Genomic DNA, 15979 nt, shown 5'->3' on the forward strand with positions numbered 1-15979 from the left:
GGAGGATACCCACTATTTATTGCACATCAGAAACCTGTGAAATCTCACATGATGAGCAGCATTTTTAAGAGATAGCCTCCTTGGAAAAACAGCTTTTCTTCCTTTTTTAATCACAGGCATTGAAGTAAATGAGGAGAGCAGCTCAAGAAAATGTCATTATAAGAATAATACATAAAAATGCTGATTTAATGTAAACCTGCACTAGGAAATAAGCATTCAGTCCATCTCCATCAACACAGCACTGACTCAGAAATCACTGCGCTCCCCCTTCTCCCAGAAGTTCATGCTGATCAAGACATAAAAAGGGGTCCTTTCAATGTAATTAGAGTAACTGGCAGCTGAAACATAATTTCATAAAATGCTGGGTAAATTCTATTCTCAAATAAGGCTGGAGAGAAGTTGAAAGGGCTGGTTCACAAAGCCATGTTTCCCCTTTATCCTGATCTTGGAGGCACATGTCTGGGGAGCAGCTGGGACCTGCAGTCAGCAAACTGTTCTCATCAAAACCAAAAAATTCCTGCCCAAACACCTCCCTGCCCTGTGAAAGTAGCTTAAAGGAGGTGTGGGTACCCCAAACCTGGAGATGCTAATTTCAGCATCTCCAGCAAATTATCCTCCCTTCATAAAGAAGAAGCATTTCACCTTCAGCCACAGATATACCTTTTTTAGTCAAAAGGAAAAAATAATGTGCATTACAGACTAGATCTGTGGCAGAGTGGGAAGATATCCAATGGAGATGGGGAAGCAGAGATATGATATGATCTCCACATCATGGTCTCTCCCAGCTGCAAAAGCATCCTTCATGTGAAGCCAGCATCAGCTCTTCACCTTGCACATCTGCAGTGGCAGGTGGGATGTGCCCCACAGGAAAAAAAAAATACCCATATACACAACAGAAATCACTTGGAAGCTATCAAGGAAGCTTATTTCAAAGACATAGCCTGGTTTACTTTGAACTGCCAGGTTATTATCTCTTAACACCATCACTCGGTCTCAAACTGGCTCTGCATTTCCACCAAGATCAAACAGGCTTGAAAGAATGAGCCAAGAACTGAAACAGGGAACAAAAAGCCTACTTAGTTTTAGATTCATTTATTGAAGCAGAAAAAGAGGTAGGAGCTAACTTGATGATTTTCCCCTTAGCAGCTGAAATCCAGCAGAATTTTTTTTTTTTTTTTAAAAAAAAAAAAGGAAAAAAGAAAGAAAAAAGCTGAGTTTAATGCATTTATAAAGAAAAGGCTGCTTTCAGTTCAGACTTGCCCTTGACCTGGAATCAAAGGGCTTTCCTCTGAAAGCTTTGTGGAGAGAGAATTGTAACATGGGCAGGGTTAGCAGCACCTGGCACAGTTCTTCCTGGTTTCCTCCTGCTGTATATAGAAGTGCTGCATTATATATAGACATGGAGAGAGCAGAAGGTTGATCTCCCACCAAAATAAAGCCATGATGTCCTCAGCCTAAATAGCTAAGACATGATGACTTGAAGCTAGGAGCAACTCCTGGGTGGAGCAAGGTTTTACCACATCTGTCAGCCTGGGCCGGTGAAGAACCTCCACCTGGTCAAAGAGCACCCCAGACTGGGAGGCAAAGAGCAGGTGACACCCCTGAAGGACTGGGCCATCCAGAGGGACCTGGATAAGCCCAAGCAGTGGCCCAAGGCAACCTCATGAGGTTTTAACAAGGCCAAGTGCTGGAGCTGCAGCTGGGTCAGGGCAGCCCCTGGGATCAATCCAGGCTGGGGATGAGCAGAGGGAGCAGCACTGGGAGAAGGACCTGGGGGTGCTGGGGGTGAGAGCTGGACCTGCCCCAGCCCTGAACTCCCTGCCCTGGGCTGATCCCCCAGTGTGGGCAGCAGGGGAGGGGGGATTGTGCCCCTGTGCCCCTGTGCTCAGGTGAGACCCCACCTGCAGAGCTGCCCCAGCCCTGGGCAACAACAGCACAAGGACGTGGAGCTGCTGGAGCCAGCCCAGAGGAGGCCACGCAGCTGCTGCCAGGGCTGGAGCCCCTCTGCTCTGGAGCCAGCCTGGGAGAGCTGGGGCTGCTCCCCTGCACAAGAGAAGGCTCCAGGGAGAGCTGAGAGCCCCTGGCAGGGCCTAAAGGGGCTCCAGGAGAGCTGCCCAGGGACTGGGGACAAGGCCTGCAGGGACAGCACACAGGCAATGGCTTCCCAGTGCCAGAGGGCAGGCCCAGCTGGGATATTGGGAAGGAATTGCTGGCTGGGAGGGTGGGCAGGCCCTGGCACAGGGTGCCCAGAGCAGCTGGGGCTGCCCCTGGATCCCTGCAGTGTCCAAGGCCAGGCTGGACAGGGCTTGGAGCAGCCTGGGACACTGGAAGCTGTCCCTGCCATAGCATGGCAGGGGTGGAACCGGATGATCTTTAAGGTCCCTTCCAACTCAAACCATTCTACGAAAGAGAAATGGGAGTGCTTCTTGCAGAGAAGGTGAGAGAAGAAATGGCTCTTGTTTATATATCCCACTTCAGAACTGCAACCCCACCAGAAAAGCTTCCCATTAAAATATTTATTGATTAAGATTAGAAAGGGAAGGCATTTCTGTTTCTCATGGTGACACCCTTGGGTATAGAGCTGTGCAAATACAAATGCAAATCTGTGCTGGGGGAGGGAATGTTTATTTATGTCTACAAACGCAATAATCCAGGCTCCCCAAGCATTTGTCTTCATCCATTTTATTGCTATCCACACCAGCCTACAGCTTAAAAAACAACCCAATAAACAGACAACTGCACAGGGAACCTTGTAATGGGGAGGTTGGTGGTGCTTAATGAGCCACTGGATAAATCACTGCAGAAAATCAGGGTGAGAGCATATAGAGCTGTATTTCAAGAGCCAAGCTCCAGTCAAGCTTCACATGAGAGGCAGATGAGAGAATAATGAACTAACCCTGGAGACTGCAGATTTCCCCTCCCTAAACTTAAGAGGCCAAAAACTGCCAAGGCCAGATGACATGAACTTCTTAAAATTGCAGCTCATCTGTACAATTGCAAGGAAAGAGATTTGTTCTCCTGAGGAAAATTAGATCCTGGAAACTTATAGGCCCTGGAGGGATTTAAAATCCACGTGGAATGTGGCACATGGTTTAGTGCTGGCCTTGCCAGTGCTGGGGGAAGAGCTGGACCTCAAGATATCTTTTTGAACCTAAATGATTCTACAATTCAATTCTTTCTGCAGAAGTCAATTGTGAAACCAGTGTGTCTGGAGGAGGACTGGAGCCTCCTGGCAGGCTACAGGAGACAATGTGCACCAGTATGGCCAGATACCAATTTATACTGGGGACCAGTGACACCCTTGGGTCAGACACATGTCCTGTGAAAGCAGCAACCCTTATTTTGACTCCTTCACCAACCCCTGAACACAAACTAACTTTCCCTACTCAAGCACACTGGAAAATACAGGGAGAAATTAAAGCTGTGCCCAACAACGGCATTTCACATCTCATTTCACATGGGTATGAGCACCCACAGCTCCAGGAGAATGTTGGAAAGAAGGACAATGAAGGAAAGAAGAGAAAGTTCATGGAATTCACCAAATGACCAAAACTCACTCCTTGCTGCAGGAAGCACACTGAGCTCCACTGATTTACTGACAAGAATGTGATGTGCAAATTAATCTCATCATCTCTACTGCAGGAGGGGCAGAAATTTCATCAGCAAGTTCACTTCAGGAAAGCAAATGTTCAATGGCAAATTGAAAAAAACCAGAAAGACTAGTCGTTATCTAGCCAGACATGATGCTCAGGTGTGAAACCAATGTCACAGGAGTCCTGGACCCCAACAATCCCCACTGCTCCAGGCCTCCCCAGGCCTCCAGACCTGGTGAATGCTGGCAGAACAGCCTGGGAAGAGCCTCAGTTCAGCCATCAGGGTTTTGAGCTCCACTAAATGGGCCTTTCTTCATATTCATACAGGTGTGAATAAAGTCCTCATTAAGTCAGGTCTCAGCATGGAATGTTAGCAACCTTCCACAACCACTTTAAAAAGTAGCAAATCATATTGTGCTATTAAAAGCCATTAATCCACAATGTCTGTGTCTTTTTCCTTGCTGAATGGAAATTATTTAGGGAGAAAAAGCTTCAAACATCTGTATTTGTCAAGAGAAAAAAAAAAAAAAGATAAACATTCAAGTTCCTTGAAGTAAAATAAAAATTTACTTTTCATATTATTGGGCTGTTTTATCCATGTAATTTCTTCTTCTTGAAAGACATTGCTTTATTATTTGATATCCTCCTGGGCAGCTGCAAGGACTGATTTAATGCTTGGCAATATCAGCCCATTGTTACTGTGAGGGCAGACACATGTTCAAAGTATTAATCCTCATTGAGGTAAACCTGCAATAAAAGTTGTTCCTGACACCCAGTTTGGGGGCAAGAAAATCAATAATATGAGTGAGTGCTTTCAGGGAATATATCATGTTTGTTAGCTTAGTTAACCACAACAGACTTCTGCCTCTGGGAAAACCAGAAGGGAACTGTGGCATCCTCCCAACATGGTATGAGATATCTGAAATAAATACAAACACAATCCCAAATCTTAGTCTTGCTGCTTTTTACATACCGGAAGCAGTCAAAACTCAGTTTTGCTCACTTCCATGTCTGCTTTTCCACCTGCTCAGTATCTGACTGGAACTAGGTGATCTTAAAGGTCTCTTTTGACCCAAACCATTCCGGGATTCTACAATTCCACAGGATGTGTGTCTTTGGTTTCACCTTAATGGCCCACCCTTGAGTCCGTAACACAATCCAGAGGCTGGTAGCTCTCTAAAACACATTGATTTTGGGGAGGCTCTGTCTCTCATGCAGAATCCCCCCGGTGTGGAGGGGTCTGTGCCATACTTACCGGTTGGTCTCACACATGCCCTGGTAGGCTTCGATCGCGTCCTCCTGGTCAACGTGCTGGTCACTGTTGGGCCAGCTGGCATTGGGGGAGATGTTCTCCTAAAGTCAACATGCAAAACAGCAACGTGACATCCTGCTTCAAAACTCTGCCTGGCTCTACAAGTTCCTGACACCAAACAACTCTCAACTATTCTATTAAAAGCATCTCTGGAGCATCCACCAGACTCCTGAGTTTCTATGAATCCACACACATGCAGCGGGATAGATAAGAGATGGAAGAAAGATGCAGTGATAAGAGATGGAAGAAGGATGCACTCAACTTGGGAAGAAGATAAGCAGGGTGCTTGGCTTGGTCTGAAATACAAAACACACCAAAACCTTGAGGAATGGTACAACAGCAAATCAGTAAAGATTGAGTTTCTGGAAAATGTGCCCTTCCATTGCAATCTGCTCTAAATACAAATCCCATCACAGCTGTGTGAGAGACAGGCTCCCTTCTTGCCTGCATGTCAGAAGAAACACATTACAGCTGCACCAGCCCAAAGTAAGCAGAATCTGGTCTAGAAATTATTTTCCCTCGCACCATTTCCTTGCAGAAAAGATTATTACTGCAAAACATCACCAGGAATATGCTGAACCACACACATTGGTGCAGGGGTTGTGTAGGCTGGTTTACCCTCGTCAGGTATGGGGGAAAGCACCCCCTGGAAGTACCATGGCACAGATAATCCTGGACTGTCTGAAATGTCGGGGACTGCATCTCATCCCCAGGCAGGACCTCCCGTACCCCTGCACAACCCTGCACGACCCTGTGCCATCCTGCCCGCCACAGCAGAAATGGCATTGCTCAGGCAGCCAGTGAATCTCCAGCAACAGAGGGGAAGAAGGAAAAGAAAATCCATTACCCTCTCCTTTACCATGTTTTTCCCCGTCTCCTTCTGCTGGGCTGCCTTCATGATCTGTGACCTGAGGATCAGCACCTCCTCCTTGCGCACCTCCAGCTCCTCATTGGCCGATTTCAGCTGGTTCAGAAGGAGGTTGTAGCTGTCCTGCATGTCGTTGGAGGAGTTGTTCTGTGTGGCATGGTCTGCTATGGCCTTCCTCAGCTCGTTGAGCTCATTTTTCAGCTTCTTGTTCTCTGACTCCAGCTCTTGCCTCTGGAAAACATCCAGCCATTAAGCAGTTTGGATAAACTGCCCTGTGGTGCCTCTTCCAGTTCTGAGATGTCTCTAGGGTGACTCAATTATCAATGATTACAGATCAATGCAAGCCAGGATCTGGGTTTTGCTGCCAGCCCAGCTATCTGTGGTTCAGCAAAGGTTTTTGCTTTAGTCAGCAGCCTGTTGCTATTTAGTAACAACACTACAGAGTGACCCAGGGTATTTCTTATTCGTTGAAAATATTTCTAAACACAAAAGCAGGTTGTTAAAGAAGCTAAACATGCTCTTTTCTCCTCCACCTCTTTTCCTTCTGAATCAATAAATCACACAACCCCCACAACATTCAGCTCACCTTTCATATTCATTAGATCAGCTGGGAGATGCTGATTTGCACAAACCATCATAGTGGCAGGTATCCCCCCCAGGGTGAACCATGGGTCTGTGAGTTCCCTCTTCTTTTCTCATACACTTTGTAATTCCCCCACCCCAGTGCAGTGTTTATAGCAGGAGGATTTCCTCACCCTGCTGTCTCCTCAGCCACTGGCATTTGACAGGCAGGGCCAACACCATGCTAGTCTGATGCCAACTGATTCTCCTGAGTAACAACATCTTTGCTGAGACAACTGAAGGGCTTATTTGCTTTTGCATGGCAGCAGAAGACAGAAGAACAGAACTCTGGCAGCTCAAACAACTTTCATTTTAGCCTGTCACCACAAAGCTTTGTTTGCAGGTGGCAATGCAACCTTTGGCAGCTCTTTGCCACCACCCAAAACCCACCTGGAGAATCCTTGCTGCATCAAGAGCAGCTTTGCTGCTGCACATGGTACAGTCACAGAACCATGGAATGGTTTGGGTTGGGAGGGACCTTAAAGCTCATCTATTTCCCACCCCCTGCCATGGGCAGGGACACCTTCCACTGTCCCAGGTTGCTCCTAGCCCTGTCAAACCTGACCTGGAACACTCCCAAGGATCCAGGGACAGATTTTCTGGGAAACCTGTGCCAGAGCCTCACTGCCCTCACAGCCAAGACCTTCTTCCCAATATCCCATCTAAATCTACCCACTTCAAGCTTAAAAACCACCAGTCCTTGCTGTGGGTCACAGACTGGGTGGGACTCCTGGTGTCCTGCTCACAGCAACCCACATTTCTTTTGCATGATCCTCCACCTCTGGCTGCTGCATGGTGGCACCCAGGTCTGCTCCCTCCCGTCCCCACGCTCCCAGGCACCCCAACATGGCACAGACCACTAGCCCTGCGTGTGAGCTGACAAAGCCTGCTGTCTGATGTGGGGTCAGCTCTCTCCTGGGGACCAACCCCCATCCATGTGGATTCTCCGGGGTCTACAACAGCACAAGATCATTCCCTACTGTCACCCACGTGCCTCACCTCCCTGCTGTTTACTGTACCTTTCCACAGCTTCCTTTCACAACTGCTCTTATCTCTGGGATATCTGCTTCACTATCAGCTTGGGCTGAGTCAAGCTAATGAATCCAAAAATGGCTGGGGGGGATGGGGGGCAATTTATACAATTTACACAGTGTGTAGCTAGCACAGCTGTGTAAACCCCGTTTCCATAGGAAACGGGTGTTGTAATTATAAATCCTTACAAATTATAAATAGCATGGCTTATCACAGCAGAGGTGTGAACAGAATAGCTGATCTGGCATCTGGGCAGCATGCTCCTAGCTGAACAAACAACATCAGTAATGGGGCATATTCAGGTACTTTATACCATCTGTCATGAAAAAACCAAAAGGATAAGAAACGCCTTAGATCCAACAATTCCTCCACATTATCCACGGCAGAGGGAGTATATGGGACATGGGCTTTTCTGTAACTGGTGTTTAAAGCAGGAGCTGGAAGTGTGTGCATGGTGGAAATTGATATCAAACTGGTTTTAACTCTTCCTGCTCCATGGAGAAGCATCACCCCTCACTGGTCATGAAAGCAGTTACTTGCTTTTCTACTAAAATAACTCTTCTGTGGCTATTTGCTGTGTAAAAGCTCTGCTTTCCTTTTTCTTAACCTTCCTCCTCCTCCACTTTGTATCCGTTTCTCCCTCTCTTTTTTATAATGGGTCAGCCACACTGCTATCTCCAAGGACTAGTCATTCCGAGCTCTGCTCTGGTTAGAAACAAAGCCAGGAAGGCCAGGAAAGAAAGCGATAACCAATATCGGGCTCCAACAGCCCCTTCCATACACTCTTTTCAAAGTTTGCATTTAAATCTATTCCCTGTCACCCTGAGAATCAGGCGTTCCCATATTGTTTACATAATTTCTAGCCACTTTCCCAGGAAAGTAACTATAAACATAGATGTTTATACATTCCATTAAGGATATGCCTTTTGATGGACGTTTTTCACAGCCAGTACAGTCGGGAAAGTAGTGACCTGACTATCCAATCCCTGGTCGCTGTCAAAAATATATAAATACTGAAAAAAACCAGAATAAACTTTCTTCTTCTTTCATCACACATCGAGTTGCGTCTGTGTGAATCATTCTGTGTCTGACAGTGACAATTCCCTACTCCTTTCTTTGTGGATTTCATGGAGCAGTGTTAAAACACCTTCTGTCCTCAGCTCATACATCCTTTTAGCTTCAGCACATGCCACAGATGATCAGAAGCTAAAATAAAATGCTATGGATGTGGTAAGAGATTTCTATTGGCAAAGTGAAAATTATCTTTCTTCAGTGTAGTCCAGTCATGCTGATTTATTTAACAAAATATCTGACAAATAAATTTTACCAAAAAATTTTACAGTCAGAATGCATTTAACTTGAACTCACACTTGTCCCAACATATGCAGTGTTAAAGAGCTCTGGCAGGGGTACTCGAGCACTAATGATGACAAAAATAACTTCACTCTTTAGCAAAGGGCTTACAGAGCACTGCTGGGGGAAGTGTGAGCCTGCCTAAGTCAGAGGTTAGCACTGCCATGCCAGGATTTTGCCCCCTCTCTTCTTTTCTGGCATTCTGCAGGAAAAGAAAACAAAATCCTCCATGCAGCTCATTTTATGATGAGCTGCCAAGTCTAAAGGATGAAACAAACATGCCAGCTATGCAACGAGAGAGAAGCTGACTTATGCATCGTGCTCCTGCTTGAAATCCTAGAATGTGTGAGCTGCAGGCACAGCTTCCACTAGAAGAGGTTGCTCAGAAACATGGAGTCAGAGCAAGGGCTTCTCAGTGTTTTCATTCCCACTGCCACTTTCCCAGCTTGAAAAAACAAGGAAAATGCATTTCTCACTGGCATGCCTAAAGGACATATCTCCCTGTTTTGCATTCCTGGATAATGATTAACCAAACATCTGGCTGGGTGTATTTTGGGACAGCAGCTTCTGAGAAACATATTTACCCATTACGAAGGACAGGTAACTTCTGCTTGTAAATTCATTTAATTTCACACATTTCTTTTCAGCCCTACAAAACTGAAAAAACAGATGAGCCTCTCTAATGGAGCACTGTTCATCTTCCCTCCATCAGAATCTGCATCAACAACAGACTCCCCACCAGATGCTAATTCCAAAGGCAAACCCCTGCCATCATGGGTGTTGTGGCAGTAATAATTACAGTAATAATTACACCAAGACACCAAGCTGGAGGACAGCAGACACCTGTGAATTACCAGACCATGTGCTGGCTGCAGACACCAAACCTGCACAGCCATCCCGTAACGCCCACAACTCGTACTGTTCTTGAGGGGCTGTGAGTGACAAAAATGTCTGAAATGGGACACAAAAGTATGGAATCTTAGAGCAGCAGAAATAGTTTGAGTTGGAAGGGACCTTTAAGCTCATCTTGTCCAAACTGAAATAGATAATGTTTAGATCAGAAAGGAGGAAAAAATTGCTGGCTGTGAGGCTGGGGAGGCCCTGGCACAGGGTGCCCAGAGAAGCTGAGGCTGGATCCCTGGGAGTGGAAGCAGCCTGGTCCGTGTCCTTATCCATGGCTGACTAACTGGTACCTCAACAAGCCACTCAAGAGCATCCACAGAAGGACTGTCCTCTGTGTGAGCTTTTAGGAACCTCAGACTATTTCCCCAAGATAAAGTCTTTTTAAGTTGGTAAAAATGAAAAATAAATATATTCACAAGAAACTCTTAATGGAGCCAGAGGAAGTACAAATATTTGAGATACAAATTAGCAGGAGAAAGAGAAGAGAGGAATAGCTTTGTCATGGCCATGGAAGCAGATGTCAAGGGGAAGGCGGGGAAGAAAAGCCCTCAAAATCAGCAGTAAGTCACTCCTGCATTGCAGACAGAGACTTCAGGCTGTGTCCTATGTTCAGATGTGGGGAGAACAGCAGGGAGCTGTATCTGTCTCTCTCTTTTTCAGTGGTCCTTCTCAGGTAAACACTCCTACAGGGAACGTGAAATCCCTGCAGGTTCATTTTCCACCTGTTTTGGACTAAAGTTTAAAGAACCCTGCATTTTTAGCAACACATGCCACCTATTCTCATGACATTATATTAACATTTAAATTGTATTTTAAAGTTTGTTAGATAGGTAGTACGAATGCTAGCATGTTAGTATGCAGAGTGTAGGAAAATCCAAAATTAGTATTTCCACTCTGAACTTCCAGGGTTAAACCTTGAAGAAAACACAGTTTGTGAACTCACACAGAAGTTAGAACTCCAGAAGACATTTAAGGTGGTGGTGGCTCTCATCTGCTGGGTTTTCCCCTTCTAAACTGCAACTCCACTTTGCTTTACAAGGTCAAGAAACGTAAACCTTTCACAAGGATGTTTAACCAACTGGAAGACACTTGGGCAGTGACCTTGCCATGCTTCTCCAAGGGGCTATGCAGAAGTACTCAGGAAATTCAAGGGGGTTTCCCTCCATCACAATCAGCATATTTAGCCAGAGCTACACCAATACCATGCTAGGAAAATAAAACAGAATTGATCAAGTGTCATAAAAATCTACTGCTAGAGATAAGAGCTTAGTGGGGATTTGACATCCTTTCCATCTCTAATTTCTGCTTTTTTTTTTGCATCTTTCTGAGGAGATGATGCAGAAGCAAAAACTGGTATTACTACTGACAGATGGTTTAGCATCATGTTATTCAGGAAAACATATGTTCCTCTGGACTTCCCAGTTGCACTGCAATATTTGTTAAGGTGATAGGGAGAGAAGGAACAACGGAAAGATAGGTCTGCATTGAAAAAACCAACAGCATAAAAAAAAATGTATTAGTAACTCTATGCTAGGAACTGGTTTTCTGAGGATAAGCAGGACATAAGAATTGGTCTAAAACAGTTAAGGCCAGGAGTGTTTGAATACATTTAGAGCAGGAGGATAGAACCCACAGACACCACAATAGGAGCCCAGGAGGCATCAGTTGCTCTGATTGTCACAGGGAGAAAGTGATGGGGACAGAAACTGCCAGGATTTAGAGCCTGGGGGCAAGATGAATTCTAAGGTAGGGCAACAGCTGAGAAAAAATAGGATGACTGTGGGCAGCCAGCACTTCTGCTGGGAGATGGAGGCTATTATTGCAATTCACACCACAGATTTATCTGGGTTTGACCTGAGTGGTACCTTGGGACCGCACGGAAGGTGGGTAAGAAGCAGAGGTGGAGCCTGGAACAAGAAACACCCGTAAGAATTTACACCTAATGCAAAGCAGACTGCGAAACCTGCAGTGCCCTGTCAAAGGGGGCCCAACAAAGTCCCAGAGGGAATACCTGCCGTGGAAAAAGCCCCCTTCACCATGAGTGGGTTCATTACCTCCACAGATGACTCAGAGACAGGCAGATCAGCAGAGAGCAGATGTTGCCTCAGAGAGAAACATCTGTGAGCCCAACCCTAGCCCAGGAGCTGATGGGGAGCTACAGCTTTCCAACTTCCCTCTCTACCAGATTACAGCAGGTTTTGGATTATTAGCATGTCCACACCATTTGTTTGAGCTTCTGGAGCCACGCAATAGGTTACACTACTAAATAGAAGCCTCTCACTCACCTTCAGGCTGTTGTATGCAAAATCTTCATGTTCTGAAGATACTTCAGTCTTTGTTTCCATTACCTGTGCAGATTAGAGAGGTAAATTTGTACTTAGGAGCAGGCAGAGGAACAGGCATGCACCACAGGGTAGCTGGGCACATCTCCATCAGCATTCAGCCCTGCTGGCCAGTTCAGCCATAATAATGTCACTAACTGCCATCAGACAGCATCCCAGCAACACTAGTGGGGGAGAGGACACTCCACGAGAAACAGGTTTTATCTCTCACTAATATCTTGATAACTGTGCCTCGCTGCAGCTTTCAAACAATGACAGTCATTAAGGGAACAATCCTCAACACAGCAGTTGGAAAACAAATTTTTAATCCTCCTGCAGCAGGAATGAGAGGCTGGGGAAGTCTCCTGTTTCATGTGTTTCCAGCAAATTGCTAGGGGTGATCAATAACAATAGCTAGTGAAGCAAGTAAATAATTACTGTTGATGATTTTTTGAGTCTCCTACTGCATTTCTTCAAAGGTACACTGATATCACACTGGAGAGTAATAATGAAAATAATTCCCAAACAAAGCAACAGAAGCCCCAGAAATTTCAAATATGTAGCCAAGAGGGATGGCATTTGCCCAACAGTTTGTAAAAGAGCATCTTCAGTGGTTCAGGACACGAAGCACACAGCACTGCTGTTTCATAGCAAACTCTGGCCTCTGACAAGCCTTGGCTACAGATGGCAAGGAAAGCAAATACAAGAGACCTGCAATTAAAACCCCTGTCCCAGAAGTCAGTTTTTTCCACAACCTAGAAAGCTGTATTTTCAGACTTAGGGACTCCTGTTCCTAAAGTTACCACTGGGCTGTCAGAAACCTTAATTTTTTTAATATACATGTTTTTAATTTCCTTCCAAGCATGCAACTCAAATTCAGGAAATTTGGTTTTGTTTGTTTTGGGTTTTTTCCAAAAGGAAGGAAGAATGCAGCAGAAGAACATCCCTGCCTTGCAACAGAAATGAAGAACCCATTCTCCTAACAGCTATCCTGGTATTTCTGATTTACTACACTACTTTTAACCTGTATTTCTCTCTATGATCATTACTGAGGAAAAAATCCTGATCAGAATGTGCTAATATAATAAAACCAAACGGAGGGCACCAGCCTTACTGATATCTGTGTGAAGTGCTTTTCAGCTCACTCCACACACTGCTGGATGGGGTGAAGCTAGAACAGCAAAGAAATGCTTGAATAACAGAAATCATCCAAAAGGGAGGGTTGTTGAACATGTAGGGTGCTACATGTAAGACACAGGTGGAATAACATATGCCAGAATTGATTCTACATTTCATTGCTTTCAAGAGGCTTAAGATAATTGCCCTAAATACGTTATAACCAGTGTGTTTAAACAAATAAATAAAGTAGTTCTCCTGTCCAATTGTGCCTAGTTGACAAAAAAAGTTTATCTCCGTTTTCCAGATGGATTTGTAGCCTCATATGTTGAACTTGTCACTCTCAAAGCTAAATTCCTACATCATGTGGCCACGGGCAATCAAGGAAAGCCAGTTATAAATATGAAATTTAGTATCCATGAAAAGATGCCTCTTGCCTGGGATTTCTTGATCTCTTGCTCCTTTTTCTCCAGCTGGGCTTGCAGCTTCCTCCTCTCCAGCTCGAGCTCCCTCACTCGCTTCTGCAGCTTTAGGAAGAGGGTCATGTCCATGGCTGCTTTCTCCATCCCAATCTCCTGGAGAAGTACAGGAAGGAGGAGAAAAAAAGAAAAGACCTCAGTGTCAAGTTTTATCACTCTGCACAGTGCCAGATGCACCCTGACTCTACATCAGCCACAGCCAGGAACAGCAGCATCCTAAGAAATGCATGTACTTCCAAAGAGCAAATCCACATTGTAAACACCTATTTTGAATGTCAGTAAAATACCTGACTTGTTTTAATAAATTACCGAATGCTTAACAGCACAATAGGTGATGGGGGCTCAGAACATCAAAAATGCCCTCCTGCATCCCTTTTAGTCAAGTGTTTATTTGTTGGGGGTTTTTAACTGCCTTTGCCTGGAATATTTTATATCAAAGCACTGTCAGTACTGATTGTATTCAAATCAGAAAATGTTTTCAGAGCAGTTCAGAAATACTAAAACAATGTAACACAGCAAAGGGAATTGAGGGTTTCTGCAGGCATGGTATTGGTACACAAGGTATGGTCTTGCCAAGGGGCGGCAGACCCTAGGAACATTAATCACCAAACAAGTGCTCTCAAGTCAGAAACTGAGTTTAAAAAGCAGCCTATTCTGTCTGATGTAAGTAAAAAACATATTTACCTTTTCCACAGGATTCTTGATAGCCAAGGAATAATTTGTGCTGCTCTTTCCTGCATTAGGAGACTGTTGATTTGATTACAGGGGCTGTGCTGGCCAGCAAAGCATCTGTGAAGATGCATGGGAAAGAAAATGCTCGGGGCAAGACGGCAATGAATTCTGGTGTCCTTGCGGAGAAGGATCACGGTATAGTTGTGATCCATCAGCGCTGGGTGAAACAGCTGTGATGAATTCTCATCAGTCTTTAAACTGGTATGGCCCAAAGACAGCACTGTATTATTTTTAGAGTCCTGATGCTGCAAACAAGTAGAGTTTGCCAGAGCACCACAACACTGCAGTCCCTCTCACACAATTAACGACGCATGGAATCGATTTTATCCCTCACGCCTCACTGCCCAAGCTGCACTGCCCCTCTGTGCTGCAAACCATACATCATCACCCCTAGAGCAGGGCTCCCCTGCCTTCCCTCCTGAGTTACTGTACCTCCACCTGCTGTATCACATCCTCAGTGTCCCCAATCTCAGACGTGCAGATGGATGGGTTATTGGAATCAGACTCCAAGCTGCTCTGGTTGGATGGGTTTCTCCTGTGCCCCGGTGTTTGCTGCCAAGAAATTATGCAGACACTTAAAGCACCCAGTGTTAAAGGGTTCCTCTCAAAGTGTTCCTTCTTTGGAGCAAATATGTGACTATATACTTATTTTATAGAGAATTACATGTTCTAAGTTTTTATGCCCTACCCTTAAAATGCATACTAACACTTCAAAGTGCAAAAGTGATATAGAAGCTCAGTTTAAAAATTCTGCATGAATTAAAGACTCTTTATGACACCAGATGCCTGGTAAGTGTGAACATGCAAATCTGAGCTCAAGGTTGCGGGCCTGACAGCACCCTCCAGAGCTCTACACATTCAGGTTTCCATCAAATCCACTCTGATTTTCAACGTTTTTTCTAACACTTTAGCAATGCTGAACCTAAAGACTTTGGGTTTTGAAATTCTGAAGTCACTATTGCTGGAAGTTATTTTTTGTTTTTTTTAACCCAACACCTACACATGAACATCACTGACACAAAAGCAAAACAAGAACAAGCATGATCCAGCTTTTCTTGAGATTTACAGACATCTCTAAGTATTTGACAGAGAAGCATGGAATACCAAGCTCCTTTTTCAAGGCACACAAACAAGGTTTGGCTCCACTCCCAAGAGGTATTCTTAGAACTATCAAGCACAAACTGCCCACTAATGGCAGTTCTATTAAATGTTTTGGAGGTGAGTGAGCCATGTTATCCAGGCACCAACATCAGGTCCAGGGCACACGGAAACGGGGATAATTCCAGTTTCATTACCTTAATAATAGTCATTTCATCCCTCAAGTTGTCATATCTCTGCTCCAGACTTGCATACTCTTTTACCAGGTTCTGATAACGAGACCTCTCTTCTTCCAGCTCTTTCTTCATCTGGATATTTTCTTCAGCTGTGTTTCGTGCAAATTCATCTTTAAAATAGGAAGGGGGAAAAAAAAATAAATTATGAACTTTAGCTCAGAAACAAGCTTCTTGTAAACATGTGGAACAACAAACACAAAATAATAACAACAACAATAACAAGTAAAGAACAAAATACTCTCTGCCAAAAGCCTTCAAAATACATGTAAGCATTCACTAGTATTTAGAGACTATTATAATCTGTATTTGTTTCCT

General features: G+C 44.7%; 1 protein-coding gene across 3 annotated transcripts in view; it reads right to left on the minus strand.

The window, feature by feature from the left end:
- Positions 1-15979, minus strand: part of MYO5B (myosin VB) — a 142426-nt gene that overhangs the window by 17583 nt on the left and 108864 nt on the right. For 2 of the 3 annotated variants that reach the window (XM_014257028.2, XM_088054098.1), the window contains exons 24-29: positions 15626-15774; positions 14763-14882; positions 13557-13694; positions 11968-12030; positions 5765-6004; positions 4849-4946 (exon numbers count right to left, since the gene is read on the minus strand). In XM_014257028.2, coding sequence (XP_014112503.2) covers positions 4849-4946; positions 5765-6004; positions 11968-12030; positions 13557-13694; positions 14763-14882; positions 15626-15774 — 808 coding nt within the window. Of the gene's footprint in view, positions 1-4848; positions 4947-5752; positions 6005-11967; positions 12031-13556; positions 13695-14762; positions 14883-15625; positions 15775-15979 lie in introns of all 3 variants that reach the window. The other variant, XM_088054097.1, reaches the window with a different exon arrangement.

The sequence above is a fragment of the Pseudopodoces humilis genome, chromosome 4 (assembly GCF_049639895.1).
Source record: "Pseudopodoces humilis isolate 2021_Gansu_Grassland_sample_001 chromosome 4, ASM4963989v1, whole genome shotgun sequence".
Classification (NCBI taxonomy): domain Eukaryota; kingdom Metazoa; phylum Chordata; class Aves; order Passeriformes; family Paridae; genus Pseudopodoces; species Pseudopodoces humilis.